At 44.4% G+C, this 23,840-nt stretch overlaps 1 protein-coding gene across 1 annotated transcript in view; it reads right to left on the reverse strand.

Moving 5' to 3' along the window:
• Positions 1–23,840, reverse strand: part of LOC120893626 — a 70,845-nt gene that overhangs the window by 43,633 nt on the left and 3,372 nt on the right. Inside the window, exon 2 of the mRNA XM_040295629.1 lies at positions 18,663–19,081. Coding sequence (XP_040151563.1) covers positions 18,663–18,900 — 238 coding nt within the window. The 5' untranslated portion in view covers positions 18,901–19,081. The remainder of the gene's footprint in view (positions 1–18,662; positions 19,082–23,840) is intronic.

A 23,840-nucleotide genomic window follows, 5' to 3' on the forward strand; every position in this document is an offset into this window, starting at 1 on the left:
CTTTCTGAAGATGGTGGCATTAATTTGGCCCGTTGTGAGCATGCGTTTTTTTTCGTGGCCAAAAGACACTTAAGCACCGGTCTCACTCGGCAAACACACACATGGGTAAAAAGGTACGCTCTGGACGCAACCACACGATATAAAGATGTTTATCGGATGTGATTAACGACTTCCTTGCAGGGACTTAGGTGACCTGCAGCCACACTGTCCTTGGCACAGGGTACGCCGAGATAATGATGGGGAGGTTTTAGGCCCTCGAACAGGTTCGCAAAACCCCAAAGTTGAATCAGTTGTACTGTGTAGTGTGGTGGAGATGAATCCCGAAACGCACAACACATCGGCGAATCGAATCGTCGCTTTATTTTGCACTTTAATTAGCCAATAAAACCATCAACCAACAGTGGCCAATGTGTCAAGCAAAATATTAGCAGCATGTGTTTGGTTGTTCATTTAATGGGGTTGATTAAACGTTTTTCAATCGACGCTAACCATCTGTTAGCGGCGATACGATCTCATTTACATCTCCACAGTCTCCTTTGGCCCCAAGTGCCCCGTGCAGGTGATCTAATCATAGCGTTAATAGTCGCTACCAATAATCAACGCACAACGTGGGCCAAATCGTTAGAATTATTGTGTAGCCCAAGTGCCAACAGGCGAACCGGTATGAACGTTACGAGAAGTGCTGCATTTTTACCCTTTTTTTTATTTTTATTTTTTACTTTCCTTCCTCCCGTAAACCATCTAGTCCAGGGCACCAACAAACACACACACACACACATTCCGGCCAGTAATTGATAGGGTAGCATTCTGCAGTAATTACATAACACATGTACTTCGGTATCCGACTTATCGCGTATCGCGTTTACCATACCCGGTGCCCCCAGTGCGAACGACCGGGCGCGCGGCGGTGCTGCGAGCGTACCGCTGCAGCACCACTGCAGCTAAGTGACAAACTGGTTGACAAACGCGCGTCAGCAAATGCCTGCGTGGAGCTGGGAAAGGTTTTGTGCCTCTAACCAGGCAAATTAGTCTCGTACGAGAGGGAGATTAATTGAGCGTAATTACTCAACTAGGCATGAGTAAATACGAATAAATCGCTGCCCCTATTATCTGCGTGCCTGCGTGCGGTTCGGGCCGACCCGATTGGTTTCCGTTGCGGGTTGGGCTTTTTTTTTGCTATGCTGCTGTTCGAAAAATTACTTTTAAATTTAATTAAGACATTATTTATGCATTAAAGTTTGCGCTTCGGCGTGGGTCATTATGGCCGTCTCCTGATTGGGGTAGTGTTTGGGTTACTGATTAGGGTGAATATCGCATCGGTAGGAGGAGGAGGGGAGAGGGGGAGGGGAGAGAAAGACTATATAAACAATACATTTCCATGCAACGTGCCACATTACTCCAATCAAACGTGATGCAATCGTATGTAATGCATGCAGCGAAAAAAAAACTGCCATGTCTGTCTTCGCTCACGAGCAGCAACTACAAAAAACAGCACCAAAATGTCTTCAGCAAATATCGATCTCACGTTTGGCAAAATGCAACGACCAAGAAAACCAGAAAAACCAATTCACCCGACACAAAAAAAAACCTCCCGCCAGACAAATATCCTTTCGCGACCGTCAAACTTCCGCCGATGCAAATTCAATCATCAAATAAATAAAACCACCTCCCGCCTAATCGCAACCTCCTCATTCCCGTTTCTCTTTTCCATTCCGTCACTCATGCATTTACACCGTCCTATAAGCACATATAGCAATAAGATAACAACAAAAAAAAGAAACCCAGTTCGCTCAATATGACCGCGTGCAGAGTAAACCATGTCACGTCACTCTGTCTGTAACGATTCCCACTTTCTGCCGAATCCCCCCCGAAACCCCTAAATCGGGGTGGAAGCAAATATTTCAAGGTCACATTTGGAGCCGTGGCTGTATGGTTACGGCAAAGTACCAAAGAACCGACTGCGGCTGCGGTGTAAGTTGGGGTGGCATATTCTTTCACCATGTGATAAATGTGCATGCGCCTCAGAGTGGTGTGGGAGCCGGATAACGCGGGGTGTGTGCTCGCTTTCGCAGCAACAAATTGGTGGCGAAGAAAATATTGAACACCTCCGGCAAATCGGCTATATTTACAACGAGCCCGAATGGGGGACATCTCTATCGGGGTTTATTTGTGGGAATTCCATTTTGCGATGGTCACTGTGTTTTTTGCTTCTGCTCATACCCTTTCCCCCTGGAGCTAACACAACTTGAGGTGCTGTTTTCTAAGTTTCGGGCACCAAAAACCGTCGCGCCAAAAGTTAAGCAGACAGACAGCGGTCGGCTGTCAATATCGCACGTTGGTGTTGACGAAGGTGAAGAAACAGAAATCAATTCACTGGTTTTTTTTTTTGCTATATCTAAGCGAGAAAAATGGTGTGCAAAGAAACCCAAAATCGGCGCCGTGATTTATGGCTAATGCGTGCTGCAAAAATTTTAACAGCGGTTTGCTAATTATTTTGAAGAAAGAAAAAAAGGTTGAGGGATGGTTTTTAACATTAATTTTTGATGATTAATGTGTTAAAAATTGAACGGAATTTCTTGGAAAAGGTAAAATCAGTAGCACATTGTTTCTGATTTCGAAAGATTCATTGTAGCCAACGAAACAACAATTTGGCTTATGTGTTTGAGTATAATATCATATACTTTCACACATTTAGGCTTTCGGGCTTTTGACATGACGTTATGAACTATCCATGTTGAATATTGTTGTATGTCTATTTATAGCAAAATGTTATCATAAAATAATCTGTTTTTTTTTTTTTGTTTTGGTGAAGCAGAAATATATTAAATAAAACTATTTTTTGCATTTTTTCCTTAATCTATTTTTGAAATTATTTTTAATATAAAAGTATTTTTATATCAATCATACAGTCGTTGCCACCTAATTTTGGCTTTAAGGCATCAATTTCTGGCTCTAACGCACCTATTTTTGTCTGTAAGTCATAAATTGTTGACTCTTGTATGACAGTTTTTATGACAGTTTTTAAAGATATTTGGACAGATTTTTAACAATTGTTATTTTAAATCACATAAACAATACAAAACCCGTGTAATTTGACTGTTTTTGAGAAATATAAATATAACAGAAATAAAAATAATAAAATTTAATTAATTCTAAAGCCATTGATTACGCCTGAAAAAATGCCATTTTTTCGCTTCGTTAAAACTTTCAAAATCAGCATAACAATTGTTATATTTTAAATTATATCAATGAAATTATTCACTAATAAACTTAATTTAAATAATTTCAGAACACACTGCTTCAGCAAATTATGTTAAAATTAGTAAATTATGCGATTGACTTACAGTAAAAAATTGATGCCTTACAGGCAATAATCGTGACACTCTGTCAATAATTGGTGAATTTGAGACAAAAATGGGTGCGTTAGAGTCAAAATTTTAGCGACAACAACTGTAATTGATCCATCTCCAGCTCCTAAACCACTTTTATCTGCAACTGGACTCTGCATCCGCGAAAAGCGAAACATTTAAATGCTACAAAACGAAAGAAAGGAATGCGTCCATTAGGACACAATTAACTGAATAATTTCCAAACAATAAAACAATAAAACAAAACCCATGTTAAATAAAAGATAATACTGCACAAACGCCGTGCCAATGCACCAACGCGACGGACAATGGTGGCCATAATAAAAAAAAAACTCCCTGGCGACTAACGCTTCACTTAAATTGTGCCCCTTCACTCATCGCACGAATCACATCATCATCTCGCACCAGGGCTGCTCTTGCATGCCGCGAGATAAACCATGGCGACCTTGAAAACTGCAACCATCAAACACGTTCACTCCCGCCATTCCAGACACTCCCTTTTCCCACCCTCTCTGTTTGTCTCTCTCTTTCTTTCTTTTTCCCTTTTTTGCTTCCCGGCTGATGCATTTACACACGATGCAATCGACCCATTGCAGAATAAAAAAAAAAAAGAGAAAAAAACAAACAAACACCACAAACATACACACACACACACATACACGGCGGACGGCAACAAGGCCAGGGGATGGTGTGTGTGTGGGCGGGTGGAAAAACATCGTAATCCGATTGGGCAATAAGCAAAACACAGACCTTCGTAACAAAACAGCACCGCGTCAACGTGGAAGTCAAATGTGGAGAAGATCAGCAGCAGAGGTGGCGGTTGTGGGTTGGTCCAGGCATCTAGGTGGAATACATCCCCTCTCCCCCCCATCCAAACCCCCTTCCAAAAATAATGATGCACACAACGCTGGGGAAGGAAAAAAAAAGAGTGCCACACTCATAACAATAACCGTATAACAAGCGCAAAAAAGAGCGCACACATGGTTTAGAGTCTGTTCACCCGCGAGGGTGTAGGCGTGAAAGATGCAAACGAAACATAAAAAAAAAACAAAAAAAAAAACACACACACACAATTCGTGATACAAATAGCAAGCAGAGGAAGTGGAAAAGAAGAGCAGACAGAAGTAACAAAATCAACAGCAAAGGAAGAACGAATTAAAAAAAAAGGTTATACTACTACGCGAGGCAAAAGGTGCGAAAACCAACCCAAAAAAAAAAAATCGATTCACGACCTGGTTACTTTCAGTAGTGTCGTGTGGTTTTTATTTCTTTTCGTTCCACCGTTTGTACTGCACTGACAGGGAAGCATCACGGCTTCACGACACTCGCGGCCTAACGTGCCAAATTCCCGCGTTGCGTTGGTGGTTGATCCGTGCATTCTTTTCGAACGGTTCGAACAGAGAAGCGTGGCGTGGATGAAGGAAGAACAACAGTAAAGAATATCAATCGACCAATTCGATGGGTCTGATGGAGCGGGGGCTGCTGCATTTTGCGTGCAGAGCAACCTAAACCGGGCGCGCAGTCATAACACGCGGGCGCGATGATGATGCAAACGGCCACGAGGGCGGAAGCGAACATGGGAACATACACACAAACACACACACAAACGAGTCGAAAACTGGACAGAATTAGTAAACCTTCCATTCCCCCGCTCAATATCAACGAGGTTTTGGGGGGGGGGGGGGGTTCGTACGCGCTGTTCGTGCGACGTCTGGCTGCTGGTCGATCACGAGTGCCAAGGTTGGCCCCCCGTGCGAGAAAAATGCAAGTTGTGAGATGTCGGGATGGTTTTTTTTTTCTTTTTTTTTGGGGGTTCAAATTCTCTTTCCCAAATCGATGCTGGACGCAGAGCGAGTGTGTGTGTGTGTTTTTTTCTCTCTGGTTGCTTCTGTTTAGTAATTATTTTCGCTTGCTTTTTTCACTCGATACGAGTGTATTTTGAGCAGCCCTGCCAGACAGTGCGGTCTGTTTGGGTTAAGCTTCGCCCCACCCCGCTTGGTCGGGGCTACATCATCCCCTTTGCTGCATTACACAATCGGATTTGTGTGTGTTTTTTTTTTCGTCATGCTCGTCTGCTGGCGTGCCGCTAATGCCGTGTCTGGCGCTTATGTTTATGGCAACGCGAATGTTCAGCGAGTGATCGATCCAGTTGAAGTGACAATTGATTGGCAAAAAACTGGAGTTTGCGGCACAGTAATCATGATAGGGTGTGAACGTTTTTAGGAATTCCAGCTAGAGATGGATATTAATGAGTTGCGTCATGGTTTGTTTGAATAAAGGAACGAAAGAAAGTTGTCTGTTGCCAGCTAGATGAGTTACTAATGTTAGGAGAGGAAATGATATCTGTTTAATGATTTCAGAATGAAGAGGCATCAAAAAACTCAATATGAATAATCAAGTGTACACTAAGCAGCACACATGTACACTATTCAACATAATATGTTACGATAAAGTAAGCGATAAAGATGAGTTTTATTCCAAATAATTATTGGGTTTTGTCTCATTCTTCTTTTTGGCTCAACAACCGTTGTCGGTCAAGGCCTGCCTGTACCACTACTTGTGGGCTTGGCTTTCAGTGACTTATTGATCCCCCCATCGCAGGATAGTCAGTCCTACGTACGGCGGCACGGTCCATTTGGGACTTGAACCCATGACGGGCATGTTGTTAAGTCGTACGAGTTGACGACTGTACTACGAGACCGGCTCACCGGTTTTGTCTCATAATAGTACTTTAATGCAATGCAAAATCCAAACAATATGGTTATTCAGGCACAGCCCTGACAAGTGATCGTGTTTAACGAAACATGAGAACAGTTTCGTTAAGTTTAGAGCGTTCGGTTCGGGCGAAGAGTTTATAAATATAAGTAGATTTCAAGAAATAAAGCTGCCTCCAATTTTCCTACACAACGAAACAATTGCTAGTGCATATTAAAAGCTTCGAAAAAGTTACACCGAATCACGGAAAACAAATTATCCGAAATAGTGAGATTTAACAATAGTTCATACTATAATATCTAGTATCACAACAACCACTACCACTGATAACGCTAATACTACTTCTTATTCTACGTCTACTGTTACTAATTCTTCATAAATCTACAATTCTTTCAATTTCAAAGTTCCTCTCTAGAATGCTAGAAGTAATGTCTTTGAAATAAGTATGAACAATTTTTGTTTACTTTTTCGGAAAAATATATTCTTCTATATAATAAATAAAATAAACAATAAACAAGAGGAAAGCGTTAGGTATCTATTAAGTAAAAATATGGCTATTTCAACCCTTTTGAAATGCAACAAATTAATAAATCCAGCGTCTTTTCAAGCTTCACGGGGATTATCGTCTCAAATCTTTACCCATTGCTTGAGTGAAAAACAAACGATACGATCGCACAGCTAGCACGAGCTGAAAAAAAAAATGCAATAAGAAATAATACCACCCCGGTGTCTCTTCAAGTACAAATCCCAAATGCATGGATGCAATATCGTGTTGAGTAGTGAAAGGGAAGTGCAAAAAAACCAAGAGCTACACCTACTCTAAGAAGTCGTCATTCCACCGTGAGGATGTAAGAATGTGCACGAGCACAAACCATGGCGGCAAGCATGGAGCACGATTAAGCAGAATTCATCCGAATTCAGAAGTTACACGAAAAGGGAGCGACACCCAAAGCAAATAGACATCGATGCAAACCGGCAAGACGTCGTCGTACCCGTTGGGGCACCCCCTCCCCATGCTAAACGGTATCGGTGCTGGCTGTGAAATCTGTCTCGAAATGAAAACGACGTTCAGCGCTGGTGCTTCCGGTTGTTTGCCTTTTTCTTACCGGCGAGGTTTTCGCCCCTAAACTGCTCCAGCCGAGTAGAACCAGCACAAGATGTCGAAACGCCCCGAAGGAAGTTAACGACATCTCGGTCCCCGTTACTGGGATGGTTGGGACTGTGCGCGCGGTGTAGATGGGTTTTCATTTCCGGTGCCATCTTGTGTTTTTCACCCACCGTGGCCCAATTGCACGAGCAGTGTGTTTGTCCGAGTGTGTGTGTGTGTGTGTGTGTGTGTGATTTTCAATTTGCATTTAAGCTGCAACACGTGCATGCAGTTTTCGCCGCCTTAGTCGTGCTGAAAGAACGCGCCTCAGCGCTGCACCAGGAACGCTTATCGTTTTTCCCCACTGAACTAGTTTTCCCAACTGTGCTAGCCAGCGTATCACAGCTCGACTTTTCTTCCCTCCCCCTGTACGGGAGCTGTTGTTGCTTTCTTGTTCATCGCCCTTTCCTTTTCGTCGTACGCCTGCAAGGAGCGAACTACTACTAATGATGCTGGCAATATGTGAGAATGTAGAAATTAGGGCAATATTTCACAGTGCTCGTAGTGATGGGCGAGAGCTAAGAGGGACTGCTAAGAGGGGACAAGTGTGGGGCAGTTCGACCGGTCACAGGGTGGGGTCGATTTTATTCTTGGGGTAGGTTCTGGGTTGCGTGTCTAAGTGTTGAAATCATGCCGCGCTCCAGCCGCGCTCGGAGCTGCGGTCGAACGTTAGGTTGCGGGCGGCTGCGATCGCCAGTCAAGTAGAAGTTGGAAGGTTGATGGCACTCTTGAAGCTGTGACGGGTGTGCTTGTGTGTGTGTTTGATGTAAAGGCAACCTTGCTGGTCTAGTGAAAGCATTACCCCTTAGTGACACAAGAAGATGGGATAAAAATAGACCCCTTTTGAAAGGAATAACTTGCCAAACGGTTGCAAATGATAAGGGGATACTAAGAATGTTTGTAAGATCTTCACCCGCAAGGACATATTTGTTACGGTAGTGAAATTATTTTACGCTAGCAAAGCCTTTTTTCGATAACATATTATATGGTCAGACATCCTTAGCAGTTGTAACGATAAGCTGCATACAAAATTGGAAATTGTATGTATTACTTAAAGGAGAATTTTTAGTCTTCAAAGACATCTTCCAATATTTAACTGGATCTCTTAGAACATCTAGCGATTGGCAAATATTAAACAATAAATTCTCCAACTATGTAAAACTTTGAAGATACAGATTTTAGAATGATGAATTTGTTTTGGTAAACACACTTTTATCTAAAATTATCCGTGTAATAAATTAAACAGGCTGAAAACAATGTCAATATGACTGCGTTTTGTGCTAATCCACCAAAAACACATTAACGCCGCTCGAAATCAATTCACACACCTTAATAGCATTACACCATCCGTTGCAAACAAGCCGAAACTGAAACAAAGCCTTAAATGACACGTAGTAAAGTGTGATAAAAAATTGCCCACTCGCAGCAGCCCATCGCCACACTCCCGGCAGTCATGCACCGCGTACGGCAATCACTTTTACGACGGTTCGCGGGCTTTCACACCTACCCTTTTTTTTTGTGCTCGGCCATTGCAAACCGAATAGTGCTGCATTCCGCCGGCACATTGACACTAAATAATGCCATGCAAAACATCTTGTACGTACAACGGCAAATAATCATCATAAAACAAAACAACAACAGCAAAAAACCCACCAAACTATCCTTCCCATCCGAATGGACCACCGCCGCCAAGCCGCAACAGTACACGCTGTTCCTGTACCCTCCCCCAATGACACAGCCACCCAACGAGCGCAGGCAAGAGTGCCCACTAACGATGCGCTTGCATCACACAACTGCGTCCCTGCACGGCTGAAGCGAGGCGGGAGCGAGCCGGCATCACCGTACGATAGGCGCGTGCCGCATTGTATCATGGTCGGACACTTGCGGGCGCCTCGCAGCGTCCAAGTCGATGCACTTTTGTGTGTGCAACAGCGTGTCCGCTTGTTGCAGTGTGTGTGTGTGTGTGTGTGTGTGTATGTGTGCATCTGTTTGTTCTCTTTGCGCGTTGCGTTTCTTCCCAGTCGCCGTGGGATGGCGCGATGCGCCAACGCGCGGCGGCGCCGAAAGTGTGCGACCGCAAGAGGACAACAGAAATAATTAATATCATAATCGGTTGGGGAACGAACAGCAAGGAACCACGGAGCGGAGCGGGTTGGCACGGGGCGGGTGTAGTAATGAATGGTGCAACGATGCAGCAGGCCAGCTTCGACGGCGAGAGCGATCTCGCCCCGGTCACGGTTTGCTGGCGCACTGGTGTGTACACTTTTCGGTGTAAGCGAACATTATTCATTCTTGTTGAATCGTTTTACGTCGTTGTTAGAATGTCACAGGTGTATTGCTGTAAGATTAATCGATTTGTTTGCGGTGTGACAAGTATCAGCTGAAGTTCTTATAAAATCAGTTTTAAGACAACTTTCTTAGTATTTCTTACAATACACTACATTAGAGAACAAATGATCTAATCAATCGTAGCATAGATCATACCCAAGTTGAACGTTATGTAAAGCAGGACATTTAAAAGGAGACTAAACTGCATTTAACTGGTTTCAATCATTTCTGTGCTGTAAAATCATTAAAAAATGTAGGTAAATTTTTTACAATATCGTTATTCGCGTACAAGCGTTGAACAAAATATTAACTATTTGACTGTAGGCGTTCCACAAAATCACTTCCAAAAGAGAATGGCAGGCAACTCTAAAACAGCTTTACGTATTACATTTCATCTGAAGGACAAAGAGAAAACAAAAAAAAAACTGTTCATGCTTTTTAACATAGAATTCTTTCCAAGAAATTGTTATCCACCTTTTTTAGTTCAGACTACGCAAATATTGGGTGTTAAGTTGCATGGACCACAACCACAGCACTCTGTTTATAATAAATATAAAACAGAGAGCAATACTTTGTTCCAATAGACGCATGCAGTGCACATACAAAGCCGATGACTACAATGCGTCGGTGTGCCCTAGAGGTGATGTATTCCGAAAATGCATTTACAAGCATATTTTGGCATGAAAAATGCTATCGCTAAAAGGTCAAAAGCCCCTAGAAATTCAATTAAAAAAGCATTCATTTTTCAGTAGGAACACGCTATTTTCAATTCAAAAAACCGCTCGTGTATAAAGCAAAGAGAAAGTGCTTCAAATCAAACCAGCAGACTGCACAGCCATGCCAGTGAAGAGCAGAATTTATGTAACATCGCTGCACTCGGATTTCGCAACCGCAGTACCTCCGACTAGTACGATCAGATTCGCTCGTTGGCAAAGGAAACTAATCATAAATATGTAAGCAATCCCTGTACGGCAAGGTGTTCTAACATCAACGCCTGCTCTGCTCGTGTCTCTGAATGCAGTTGCAGTTCTGTCCTGTCCCGTTCCTTTTCTTACCACAACCACCTTCAAGTGTGCAAAAAAAAAACCAATCCAAACAAACGTAACAGAAGACAGCAAAAAAAAAAATGACAAGAAAACTACACCAACCAGCGCCAATCGGAGATTGAACGAATATTAAATATTCATCAATAACACGATATTTATAATACGCTTCGGGGCCGGTACCGAAAAGCACGCCCGACATACCAGACGGTGGAGTAAATATTTAAATTACGTCTTTCGGGATTTTTGCGCTCACACCGTGGCCTCAGCACCCCAAACCACCCACCGGTCAGACAGACCTGGAGACCCCGGTGGTGGTGTTAAAACAGCCGGAGCGTACCCGTAATATCCGATAACGGCCGGAATGTGCACGGGACACCGCAAACGGGCAAGGGTCGGACATGGAGTTGCTGAGATTGCTCAGACATGTGCTCGGTGGTGGAGCGGATGGTTAACGCCAAACCAAAGCCACGAACCGAGGGAGGGACGAAGAGAGAGAGAAAATAAATCCGGAATGCCGAAAATGCGCCGCCGCCTTTGCGATACGGCGAAAAAAAAAGGGAAAAAATAGGTGCCCGAAAAACCGGATGAGCAAACAAAACAAATACGTAACGCGAACCGCCTTGTAAAAGTGTATTAAAGTCGCTGTCTGGAGGAGCAAAAAAACAAAAAAAAACCCTGTCTAGAAAGAGACGGACGGGAAGGGAAGAAGAGTCACGGGAAGGGAAGAAGAGGGGTGTGATGCGTACTGTAACCTTCACCCAGACGAGTGACCGTGAAATCATCCTCATCATCGTCGTCATCAACCATCGTCGTCCTTGTTTTCCTGATTTTCCCACCTTACCCCGTCCGCATCCAGGCACGGATTTTCCTCCCCAAACAGCTACATGTTTCTTCTACATTGTTTTCTTTAATTCCGTTGCCAGTCAGCAAACGTGTGCCAGCGTGCTGGCCCGCTGCGCGCATGTAATTCTATTACCCGATCTACCTACCAGCCAAATACGACCGAGCCGAGGGATTGACGGGCGACTGTCATCATCAGCGCCGGTTGCCACCGCACTTCCTGACGCGTGGTTTCGCGTCCTGCCCCTTCCCGCGAGGTCCGCGCCAGAAAGGAAGCACCAAAATATGGTCAGGAATTTTATGGCCAGGAATGGCTGTGGGAATGGGGAAAATATTTCGGGCCGGCTTTTGTTTTACGTTTTGGGGAAAATCCTTCAAGGGGAACCGTTTGGGATTCCCAGTGTAAAGCAGTCGGGCAGCCCATTTTTTTTCCACCCACAGCCCAAAGCCGAGCGCCGAGATTTTACAACCGACCGGCGAGACCGGTGGCGGCGGCGGCGGTCTTATCCTTGCGGCAAAGGTGCACAAACGCACGGAACGGAAAAGAAAAGCATGGAAAAGCCAGTGTAAAACCCAAACAACAAAAAAGCGCTCCGTCTGTTCGTCAGTCTGGGCCTGGTTTGTCTTTTTGAGGGGTGGTTTTGTTTTTTCTCCTTCTTCTCCTCCTCCCTTCCCTGCACTGCTTGTCAATGGTTCCGCATACGACATTACGACATCGCTTTTTGGGCGCCAATTTTGAACGCCACGTTTAATTCACTTAGCACGCGTTTTCGACAGCCCTAATCTCCCGCCCAGACGGTGACGGACGTCAGAAACTGCATTTTAATAATGTCGCACGGGTCCAGCTTTCCCACCAACCCCCCCCCCCCCCCTTGCCAAGGCCAAATGGTGGGGAAAATGACAAGGCGTAATTGATTGTTGATGTGTTTGCGTAGTTGTTGCGCTGCAAAGAAGCAGTTAATTGTGTTACACATTAATCAGAGCTTTAAGCATTAATCCGCTCGACACGCCATATTAACAGGAGCGTGGTAGGTAAGGGAGGGGGTGGTTAAAAGAAGCTCAACGCGTCTGTGTCTGTCAAAATATGGCCTCATCAGGCCTACACTCGTCACATCCAAATCCGTACCATCCATCCGTCCCGGCTGGTCCTTTGCATAAAGCATGACGAAATGACGAAAGAAGACGAAAAAAAGACGGCAACCAATGCCGAATTTGTTTTGTGGCTGCAGTTAAGCGTCCGGACGACCTTGCCCGCTGCGCGCCATATACTCACACAGACCAGACGCTTTATTTACATGATAGTGAACCGTGTAGCGACGAGCGAGCGAGCGCGTGAGCGAAAAAAGGCACAACAAACGAGAGCGTACGCTTCATGCTATGCCAGCCAGTCGAAGCGGGGTGGAGGTTAGAAATTTAGAACCAAGTCACCCCCCAGGAGCAGACTCATCAGACTGGGAGCCTCTTTAAATATTTAGCCTTTAGGTGGCGGGTGACATTTTACCTGGCACGGGCCAAGATCGGAACGGATCAATTTCATGGCTAGCGGGGTGAGTTACTGGGGAAAAAAACGGTTGTACAGTGATTGAATGGATTGAAAATTAAGTATTTCAAACTTGATAGGCAGAACATAATGTATAACAAATGATTAATTGGAATAAGTGATGAGTGACGGTGGTGATTATTTACTTATTTTTATCATTTTTTGGGATCTTGTTTCACCTTCAAAAGCTGGCTCATGTTGTCGTGACGTGGTGTTGCAAATTGTCACAACAAAGACACCACAGAATACTGAAGTTCGATGAAGAGAAAATCTTGAAGATGTAAGTAAGCGAATTCTGTAACAAGGCTTTTGTTGGTTGAATTTTTTGGAAAATATTTATTCAAAATATTTTTAACCAGCAATACCACACCTTTCAATGAAACAAGGAAACAAGTCGGTTGATTACAAAAATACGACAAAAAAACCCAAAAATACGAATTTCAATGTACTGGACGAGTGTCAGATCTTGTAATATCCTCGAAAAATGTTTTTAGTAGGTCTGCTTTTATAGTTGATGAACTTTGGAAGCTTTTATGCAATCATAATCCAAATCGAAGATGGTTTTAAGCGTCAAAAAGCAAATTATTGCAGATACGGGCTAAAGAGGTCTACATTCTTCCTAAATATTATGTAAAATGTTTGTCTCTTTGCTAGCTTCATGCCTTAAGCACTTATCTCACATCTCAACTCCATCGCGTTTGCACCAAAAGCACTTGCAAATTGAACAACACCGTGTTCAAAACTGTTGAAGGAGCTCTTTGGAGCCTTACCTCCACCGTCGCCAATAAGTCCCCAGAAACGCCTGGAAAAGAAAGCACTGAAGAAACTGACCCGTCAGAGCAACTGGATGGTATGCCACCGGTACCCATGTTGCCAGTAACTCTCCTTTTCAGACATTGAAGTACTTAACAATCTCCCCCCATCACCTAGAGACATCGCACCCAACCAACCATGGGAAGAAAGCGATGGGATGGAGTTTTAGGCTACAAGCCAGTTGAAATGCCACCTTTTGACATGTTGACAATCTGCTGGTTGATCTGCATTTAACCCAGTTACAAGGGCCCAATGCTCGCGTACGGAGGCTAGTAGGCTAGCTCATCCTCTTTCACCAATGCTGCACAGAAAAAGGCGACCGTACGCGTACCGCATGATGATGGATGATGCCATTAAACTTCCGACTCCCGAGCACAGGCGTTGGCCTATATACGGTACACCACAACGGCCGCATCCCCGACCCGCTGGGCCCTGACGGTACCGGTTGAGACACAGAGAGAGAGAGAGAGAGCAGAAATTTCGGCACATCGGCTTATTTGCAAGCTTCGCTCGCTTGCGGTGCTCTGGTGGTAAATGCTAAAATGGTTTGGTTCGACATATTTAGCATGCTTATTATAGCGGCGCAGGCAATGAGGCGTGCGAAGTGGCAATAAATTCAAATTCAACCAGAGAGTTTAACAAGAGTGCAAAAGCCTGGGAGCTAGTTAAATTGAAAAATTAGGAGCGATAGTAAGGTAAAGCATAGTGTGCATAGCATTAAAGTGTGAAGATATTGAACAAGAAAAGTGTGATTGGTTCAGGAATTGAGAAACAATAAACGACGTCAGTATTTTTTTAAATAATTTACAAAATTTTAAGATAATTTCTATTCGGTCCACAACATTTTAAATTAACTCTACACAATCTCTCCCTTTCCATGTTTGAAATGAAATGCCAAGCCATTTCTTCTCCTGCAACCACATCATCCGTCGCAGGCGATACACGATCGCGCATTGCATTGCATAATGCTCCAGGGGGTTTTTACGACCCTCCAAGCCCGCTAATCTTGCGCAAATCGCTCAAAAACATTTACGCCCGCTCCTCGGGGAAGGGTAGCGGAGTTAGCCTGTAGGCCCAGCCGATTTGCTTTCTTTCTGTGTGTTTCGAGCGAGCAAATCACCGCACCAGGCGTGCGCTGCGCTGGTGGTGCGCGCGTGCTGCCTGTCCGTCTCGCGTTTCGCGTGTGCGCGCGTCCGGCGCGCCAGGTTTGATGGTTGTAAACATTATCTCCCGGCCTCTACATCTTGATACTGTGCCGCCGTCGCGGCAGTAATTTACAGCGCCGCGGCTGCCTTGACTGCCCTTCGTCATTTCGTCCCCTGCGCTTTTGGGGCATAGCGCCAGCCGAAGCAAGGCACTCGGAGGAAGCAATGCCCAAGGATGAAAGTAAAGTTCTTGCGCGCAAGTGATAGCTTATGGAAGGGAGTGAAAAAACAGCCTGGATACCAGTCATCAGATTGTTGGGTTGATGTGCAGTTTTTCTTCTTGCCGCTTGCTCAATGGTTATGTTACTTACACAAGAAGTTCGATGCTCTTTTGCTGCTGTGTTGGAGTGTCAGGCAGCAAAAACAAAGGGCGAAAATGGCTAAATTGCTGCCTATGCATGGAAAAGCGGATGCATAAAATATTGCAACTTTTTTGTGTAAGTGGTTGTTCACCAGATATTGATTGTATCGGCGAACGGATGATGAAGAAATAGAACAGGAAGCGAAAGAACAACAAAACAGGAAAGAGTAATGATGCTAGAGTAATGATTCAAGGACAAAAAAGGTTTAAAATAGCTGACCCTCGGCTTTGATCTATCCTCTGATGCATCACAAGAAGTAGTCTTCATTCGAATGTGAAGAAATCTGCTTAAAAACATAATTTTACACGCACCATATAAGTGATCTGAAGCTGAAATTTTAGTCTCTCAAGAAAAACAAACTATCACATTTTTGACATTGACTCGAATGCACAATGATATTGAATTTGTTAGTGTTTATTTTAATACACTGTTACACTGTTGAACCCCTCCCAACCCGATCACTTTCACGATGAATGCCATTCTCGGAAGATTGTATTACACGCGCGTGCATCATTCTGTTGCCAAAACGTCAGCGTGTCCCCCCGCAAAACGGAAGCGCACTGACAGATGAGAGCCGTTGCCCTTGCAAGATTTTGCAACTGACGTTGGCGACGCAGCGTTTGCGGCCATTCAGTTCAAGGTAACAAGCAGTGCGAATTGAATCCCATCCTCTTCTTACCACGATGTACGCTCCACTTCCGAACACCCCAACCGAGGACGCAGGTAACACATTTAGGGAAGTTTACAACCCACAACACTCCCGCGCATCCAGCAGTTACTGCCGAAACCGTAATCCCACCGGACCTCTCCGGACCAGTGATGGAGGGAGGTGCGCGTGTGTGGGCCACCAACATTTGTCAGCAATTTGTCGCTGCCATGTCGCAGCTAGATGGACACGCGCGCAATTGCAGTCGCACTTTAAAGCAAACAGCAGCAGCAACAGCAACAACAAAACGAAAACGCAACCCCAACCGGCTGGACACGGAGCTGACGGGGAGCCGCCCTAGGCCCTAGACCCTGGTAGGCGGATGGAGCCGAATGCGCAACAAGCCGAACACAAGGCGTAACGTTTGGCACAGTGTCAAGGTCGGCGGCGATTACACTCCGATTCGCTGGTCTCGCATGTGGCCCTTGGGGGCTCACGGTACACGGCCAGTCTCGGCATGTAAACATCCAGACCGGAGGGAGCGTAAAAAGGGCCCAAAACAACACGGTCCATGTGGGCAGGCGGCCAGAATGGGACACAGGATGCGGCGCCTACAGGGCAGGGTACACACCGGCAAGCGCACAGCTGTCCGGATTTCTATGGAGCCGTTTGCTTAGACAGCCAAAACATCGCTCAAAAAAACAAGAAAAAAAAGGGACTTGGGCTTAGGATTTCATGCAGGCGCTAAAAATAAGCATTATTGCTTGGCCGGTGTGCAAGTACGGCGTGCAGCGGATGCAGCTGTTCTGATGCGGGGGCACCCGGACGAGAAAGCATGGGCAGGTATTTTTGTGTGTTACGCTCTCTCTTTCTGTCGGTTAGACGGTGAACATGGAGAGCAAACATTGTGATGACCTTGAAAATAAATTGCACCGTACACCGATGACTGCATGTCACGAGGAGCTTAGGCTATTTGAATGGTGATATTTTTGAAACAGTTGAAGTGATTTGAAATCGAGTAAAAATTAATAAGTAGCCATCAAAATAAGCAAAAACATAAACTAATAACATATTAAAACCAATTTTAATAACATGTAAGATACTAGGTTTATAAAAATATAATAAAGTTCATCATAAGTATGAAACAATAATAATAAATGTAGGCTTCATCGTTGACGTTAATAGTTTTTTTTTAAACTGTAACCATTCTTTTATTTCAGTAAAATGTCACGCAAGACAACAAACCAATCGATAGCATGGAGAACAAGGTGAAAAAATGAAATCAAACAATTTTGCAGTACCAAAAAACACATCTTGCAAACATGTAAAGATAAGAATTAATAAATATAACATGGCTTGTTACAATGTGAGGAAAAATATCGAAAATAAAATAATTTCATATTATAGGAAACAAAATTAAGTAAGCAAGTAAGTCAAAATCCTAAAACAAACTAGAAGTATTTAGGAAGAAAAGATAGGATTCCAAAACTAGCAAAAGTTCCTAAGGATATACGAAAACAAATACAAAAAAGTATTGAAACAACAAAAAAAAACTAATGGCAAAATATAGAAACGAAAAATATTCCCAAATATAGTACAGGAATAAATCATACATCCAGGAATATTAAAAATGTGCTATATCACAAAAATACAGCTATAAATATCAAGTTTTATGTATTTGTCACAATACATAGCCACAAATATGAATAATATCGTTATTCTGATAGAAACGGGTAAAAATGTGAAAATTTTGAACGGCAACGTTCTCTTTAGAATTTTTTTTCTTTTTTCTATTTACATTAATAGAGAATCAGCGCTTATAATTAAAAGTGATTCAATTCAGAACATGTAAATCGGCAAAACAAACACATTCTACGTCTTTAAATCAAATCGTATAGAAGAAGTTGTGTAACAACACTACGTTTGCAACTGCTTGTTACCACGTTCCTTTCCGATGTAACTGTGGACGCGTTTGAACGCTTTTGCCGGCGCCATTGTGTCGTATGCAAAAAAAAAACAAACATGACACAAAATGATGAACGGCTTTGCCGTGGTCCCCACACACGTACGCGTGATCGAAGCCCTCCTCAATCGAATCGAATTTTGCATTCTCCGTTCGATCGTATGACGATTGCGGCAAAAATTAATTAATCTTCGATCAGCAGCGCCAAGAGCTAGCAGCAGCAGCAGCAGTAAAAAATGCACATACTGAAAACTAGCAACAACGGTCTAACAGCTCCACACCACTGTGTTTGATACTTTGCACCCCGGGTGGAATCGTGCTCACTTCACGCCCCTGGACCCGTAGCGCGGCTGGCTGGCCTGGAATGCAACTGCAACGTGTAGTTGCCGTTTCTGGCAAAGTGCAAAACCCGTCGCACCCGTCGCCCAAATCGCCAACGCCGTCGAAACCCATAAATCAATGCTGCACCACCACCATTAGGGGTCACGCGGCTCCGTTGGGCTCGCCCTTCCCTGCTGCGGTGGATGCACCGGTGCAGTTCTTCACTGCAGCAGCAGCGCCAAAGAATGATCAAGTTGAAGAATAGGAAAGGTACCTTCATCCAGACGAAAAAACAAAACCCCATGATGAACCCGTTTTATGAGGGGGGTGCGGGGGTGGGGAAATACTTTCGCGCGCAGATAAATTACCTTCACCGTGGTCAATAACGGCAATTAGCAGCATAATCAGCAGCGTCAGCTTCGCCGGCACGTCGCTGGTCGGGACCATTTTGCCGCTGGCCGCTGCCACGCCACGACCCGCCGGCCGGTCACTGCGCCGGGGCGGCTGGGCGGTACGGGGCGCTAGTGCGAGCGCGCAGATCGGTGCATGGTCGCTGCCGGAACCGCTGCCGGATCGTCGATGCACTTCGGCCAATTGGATGCTCATTTTCGGTTGGTTCGAAGCGAAGGAAGCGCATCTTTCGTCGCGAGTCACTGCCGGCCGCGCAACGAACACTGCAGCAGCAGCATTTGCGGTGGGCGCGGCGGTAACACGTTGCTTTTCTATTGCGGTTCACAACACTGCCATGAGCTGCTTGAAGATCAATAGTATCACGCACTGCGGTTGTCTAGAAATAGAAAATACATTAAACGATTGTTAGTTGGATTGTGAGAGAAAATTAGAGTAAATAGTGCAACACTCAGAATCAAGTTGAGGTGACTCGGCCACGACAACAACAGGCTGTTGACAAAACTTGTCATATTTGTCAAATTAGCGAGCCAACGAAGCCAAGCTTTTTATCTTTGTGTGTGCGAATAACACTGCCAAAACATGTACTAAACTGCCAACTCGATGAGTGACAGTCGGAATCCAATAGATGAAAATATTCTGACTAGCTTTCCATCACGCGCGCAGACTAAAACACCGTCACTGGAAAGGGACAGTGAATGGCGTGATATCTATGATATTACTCAGGAACAGAAAAACCATTGAAAAGTAAAAATTTAAACTAGGGAAGATCGCGACAGGCAGTTTTAAGCAAACAAAACATTTAAAACATTTTAAATCTAAGCATTTCAATTAAGCAAAAATGTCATTACGAGTTGCATCAACTACGTTTTATGAACTGTTGAAACGTTTAGCCAATAGTTCACTAAAATAGCAAGCCTGTATGGTCCAGTTTTTTGTAAAAAAAACCTAAACCTCAAGAAAAATCAAGCGGCGATTCATTGTTTCTAGCACTAACAAATTTACAAGCATAAATAGTGACCATGCAATCGAACTTCAACTAGCGGCTTCAGGATAAAGAAGCAAAACAATCGACCGTCACAACAGCTAGGTTTGAATGGGATACATTTTTGCAAAACAATCACAGCCAGTAGTCAACTAAAAACTTGGTTATGCTAATTTTGTAGCACTTTTCTTTTTAGAGTAGAGGATGTGTTTCTCAAAATAGCTGATAGTGAAACGGAATGCATACTGGAAACTGTTGATGTGTGAGACTTTACTGGTTTTTCTTTACAGTGTATCAAACAATTTCATGTGCTGTTGTGCATTGTTCTACTGAAGAATGACATCGTTCACGTTCACTTTCGTTTGACGTTTTTATTTACTTTTTCAGTTGTTTTTAGACATTCAAAAACATAAATGCTATTGTTCCGTTTTTTATTCATTTAAAAAAATAAACAAAACGATCTTCAAATGATCAACCTCGATCATACAACAATTGTATGGGAAAACAATCACATTTCATGTTTTACTCCTTTAGTGAGGGTTGTTGATTTTTCCCTCTTTTCTCTCTCGCTCTTTCGCAAGATCATTACGTCTTTTCCAACTGGGTCAAACGTTTTGCGCTATTTTTGCGCACTCCTATTATGCTACCACGCTGTCAGCTCCACCCGCATATTAACACCCTCGCCGCTCGCTGCCGGCATTGCTATGGCATGTATTATTCATCTTTAATTCCGTCCTCCGTTTTTGCATGCCTCAGATCCGATCGGTTTCGGTCTTCGTCTTCGTCTGTGGAGCAATTCCTGCACGGGTGTCATATTTTGTCCGCCTGTACCCCGCCGTGCGTACAGAATTATTGAACGTGCTTTCTGCGCTGCACTGCGCACGGCTAAAAATAAAAGTCCCCCGGAATGCCCGAAACAATCCCTAGCGCAACTAGCGGTTGACAAGTGTGTTAATAAGCGACAATACAGCCGCCCCCCGCGTGCGGACGTTTCAGCGCTACGATAAATCATCGCAACTGCCACAACAGGTTGCGTTCCCAAAGAGAGTCCTCTGGGCGCGTGAGAATTGTGTGAGACCAGGCTCGAGAGCATGTAGCGCAAAACACTGTTCGCGTGCTCATCGAACACGCGGGGACACGGAGTGCGTAGGTTTGTAACGGATCGCAGCCCGTTCTTTAGTGCATCTTAAGTGCAGTTTTACGATCACGGGTGTGAATATTTGCAACGCGTTACATTCCCGCCGTGCATGTAGCCGTTGAACCCCGCTGTTGCTGGGCGAACAGTACCCGAACAGCGGCGACTTACTATTGCAGTGAGCCGGGCAAGCAAACGGTGGTACAGCGCCAGCAATCGTTTGTAGAAATGTATTATTGCTTCCTTGTGTGACTGTTTGGTTTTTGTTTGTTTGTTTGTTTGTTTTTTTGTTAAATTGTTTTGAAGTAGTACATTTTAAAAGCAAAACACAGTTTTTGCAAGAGTACAATGAACTTAACCGTCTGTAAGTACATTCCCCATCATACACATTCAAATTTAACACATTCCTTTCCAAGGAGAGGTAGCTATAAAATGCAAATTAACGATAAAACAAGAACAGATGGAACCGAAAAGCGACGAAGCAAGCATGCGAATGATTTGTGATGGTAATAAAAACTGACATTGTAAGGTCTGTAAATTGCTACAATGCAAAGGCAGTAGATGCGATTGAATTATACAACCTTCTTAGCGCGGTAATGTATATTAAACTCAACCTTAATATTGCTCTTTGATAGAGAATGTAGGCATCATAAAGTTCATAAAAGAATGGAAAGAATGTTGAGCCATACCATGGTCCATTCTACCACATCACTCGATTAATGAAATCCGACACTCTTCCTCCCCATTGCTATGGAATGGATCCCTGTGGTTACTGCAAAGCCTCTGTCCTCCGTCCTCAATACCAATTGTGATCGATTTTTTATTAATATATATTTTGCATCCCAGCTCTCTTCGTTAGGCGATTAGTTTAGGAATACTACTGCCTTGCTCACCGTACGATCATCGCCCATTCATCGTAAGCTTCCGGCCGCCGAGGAGGCAACCGCGCGTGAGCCGCTTCAAGCTACGATCGCTCGCTTACAACCCCACAAATCCTGGCCCGGCTTTCGGCTTAGCGTTGTAATCTAATACGCATCATGCCATGTGTTCGGTGACGATGAGGAGCGTTAGCGGTATGCAACAAAATACGACCCTTAGCTCCCCTAGATCCCCCTCTGGCCGCACCCGAAATTGTGAATACCATTTGCAGCGGCGCTGTTGCAATTGCAGTGTGAGGCAAAGCGGGACCGGCTGTAAATCCGTTCTTGACGAGCCTTCGGCGTCCCGCGGAATGTGCCGTGCGCTGATGGGGGGGGGGAGGGGGGGCGGGGAAGGCCCTATGTTTCGTTGGTGGAACGTTACGTGTGCGTACATGCACTCGTGGTGTGTAAAGCGAACGGCACGCTGCCAGAATGGAAGCGACCGCCGCAGAATGGGGACAAAAACAAACCAGCGCGGAACGGTCTGGTAATCCAGAAACCTACATTTTTGTTGCCGTGTATGTTTTGCCGTTTGCCGTGTACTGTGTACCGGCTACCACCATCCATTTCTGGCACTTTTTGTTCTTGCCTCATTCTAAACCGAACGCTGTACTGCACACCGTGGAAGACCAGATTTGTTGGCCTGCTTGATCAATGGGGTGGGAAATGGGTTTGGTTTTATGCCGAAAGAAGTTTGTTTTTATTTTGTTGTTTTTTTTTCAATGCATTTTTTATTATTTTTGTATAATAAGCATTGGACAAATGAGAAGGTTTGGACAGGTCAGTTAATAAATGTAACAATAATAATTCAATTAAGCAAGTAAGCAGTTGTGGATGCTAGTTGAAGAAAAAACAAATGGTCTTTAATGTTCATTCATTGTGTCTTCTGCAAAAAAAAAAAAAAACGAAACGTCTTCCAGTGAAAAATACAAACCAAAACAGTAACCTAGTCGTGACCAAAAAAAAGGGGCGAGTTTTATTGAAACTCTGGAGCGCCAAACCCCTCCAAAAAAATGCAAAATAAAAAAAACAGGTCCACCCAAAGTAAGGCAAAGTTTGTCGACCGAAAGGCGACAGTTTCAAAGTCCCCGAAAAGCACGTTCTGGCGCTGGGGGGGGGGGGGGGGGGGGAGGGCCCAAAACCGCACACCTGCAACCCACCCGGACCCAAACCGCGCTGTAACCGAGAGTTGCAACGACGAAAGACGGCCAGCGAGCGAGCGAACCACGTCGTTTGATGACGGCACCCCGAGCAACTGCAACTGCAACTTGCAATTCAATTAAAAACTTCAATCAAACTGAATGCATTTTTGACAAGATCGGGTCAGCGCTTGTCGGGACACCGCGGCCGTCCTTGCCGCACCGACATCCCCGACGGCAGTACCCCGATCGTTACATGCGCAGATATGCAAAGCGACGACGACGACAACGGCGGTACCCGCTGGCGATGACCGGGTTCCAGCAAAATATTGCATTTTTATGGAATGCACGAGAGACGGAGAGAGAGAGAGAGAGGGAGCATGGGTGTGCGTGTGTGTTTTACGCTGCTAAATAAGTTGTTTTATCTAAGCAGATAAAGGCGTGGATACTGGTGCGAGCGATAGCTTTTTAAGCGATTATAATTTATTGATGCACTTAGCCACTTCGGTCACACTGGTGCCGGTCGCTGCTTTGGTTGGATTGAATTTGTGTGTGAAACACTAGCGTTGCTTTAGATGCGTTTTTCTTCTTCTTTTTCTTAGCGATCTTCTCATATATCTCCACCGTTTATGTTGCACACCGCTCGAGGGGTAGTTTTTAGTGCATTTGAAAGGAGTTTTTTTTTCTGAGTGTGTCTATGTGCGTGTTTATTTTTAGTGCTAGAAATCAAATGCAGCATAAATAATTTTTTTACACCACGCGCAGGGTAATATTTCACGCCTCCGGGAGATGCTGGCTGGGTTGGCTGGGCTGTCCAACGGCCGTAAAAACACACAACGCACCAAAAGCGCTGCAGTGAATTATCTGGTACCGTTTTGCTTACATTCCTTGCCACGTGCGTTTGGGGGGGGGGGTTTTTTTCTTCCTATTTTTGCATGCTCTCCCTCTCACTTTTCTTT

The sequence above is a fragment of the Anopheles arabiensis genome, chromosome 2 (genome assembly GCF_016920715.1).
Source record: "Anopheles arabiensis isolate DONGOLA chromosome 2, AaraD3, whole genome shotgun sequence".
Classification (NCBI taxonomy): Eukaryota; Metazoa; Arthropoda; class Insecta; order Diptera; family Culicidae; genus Anopheles; species Anopheles arabiensis.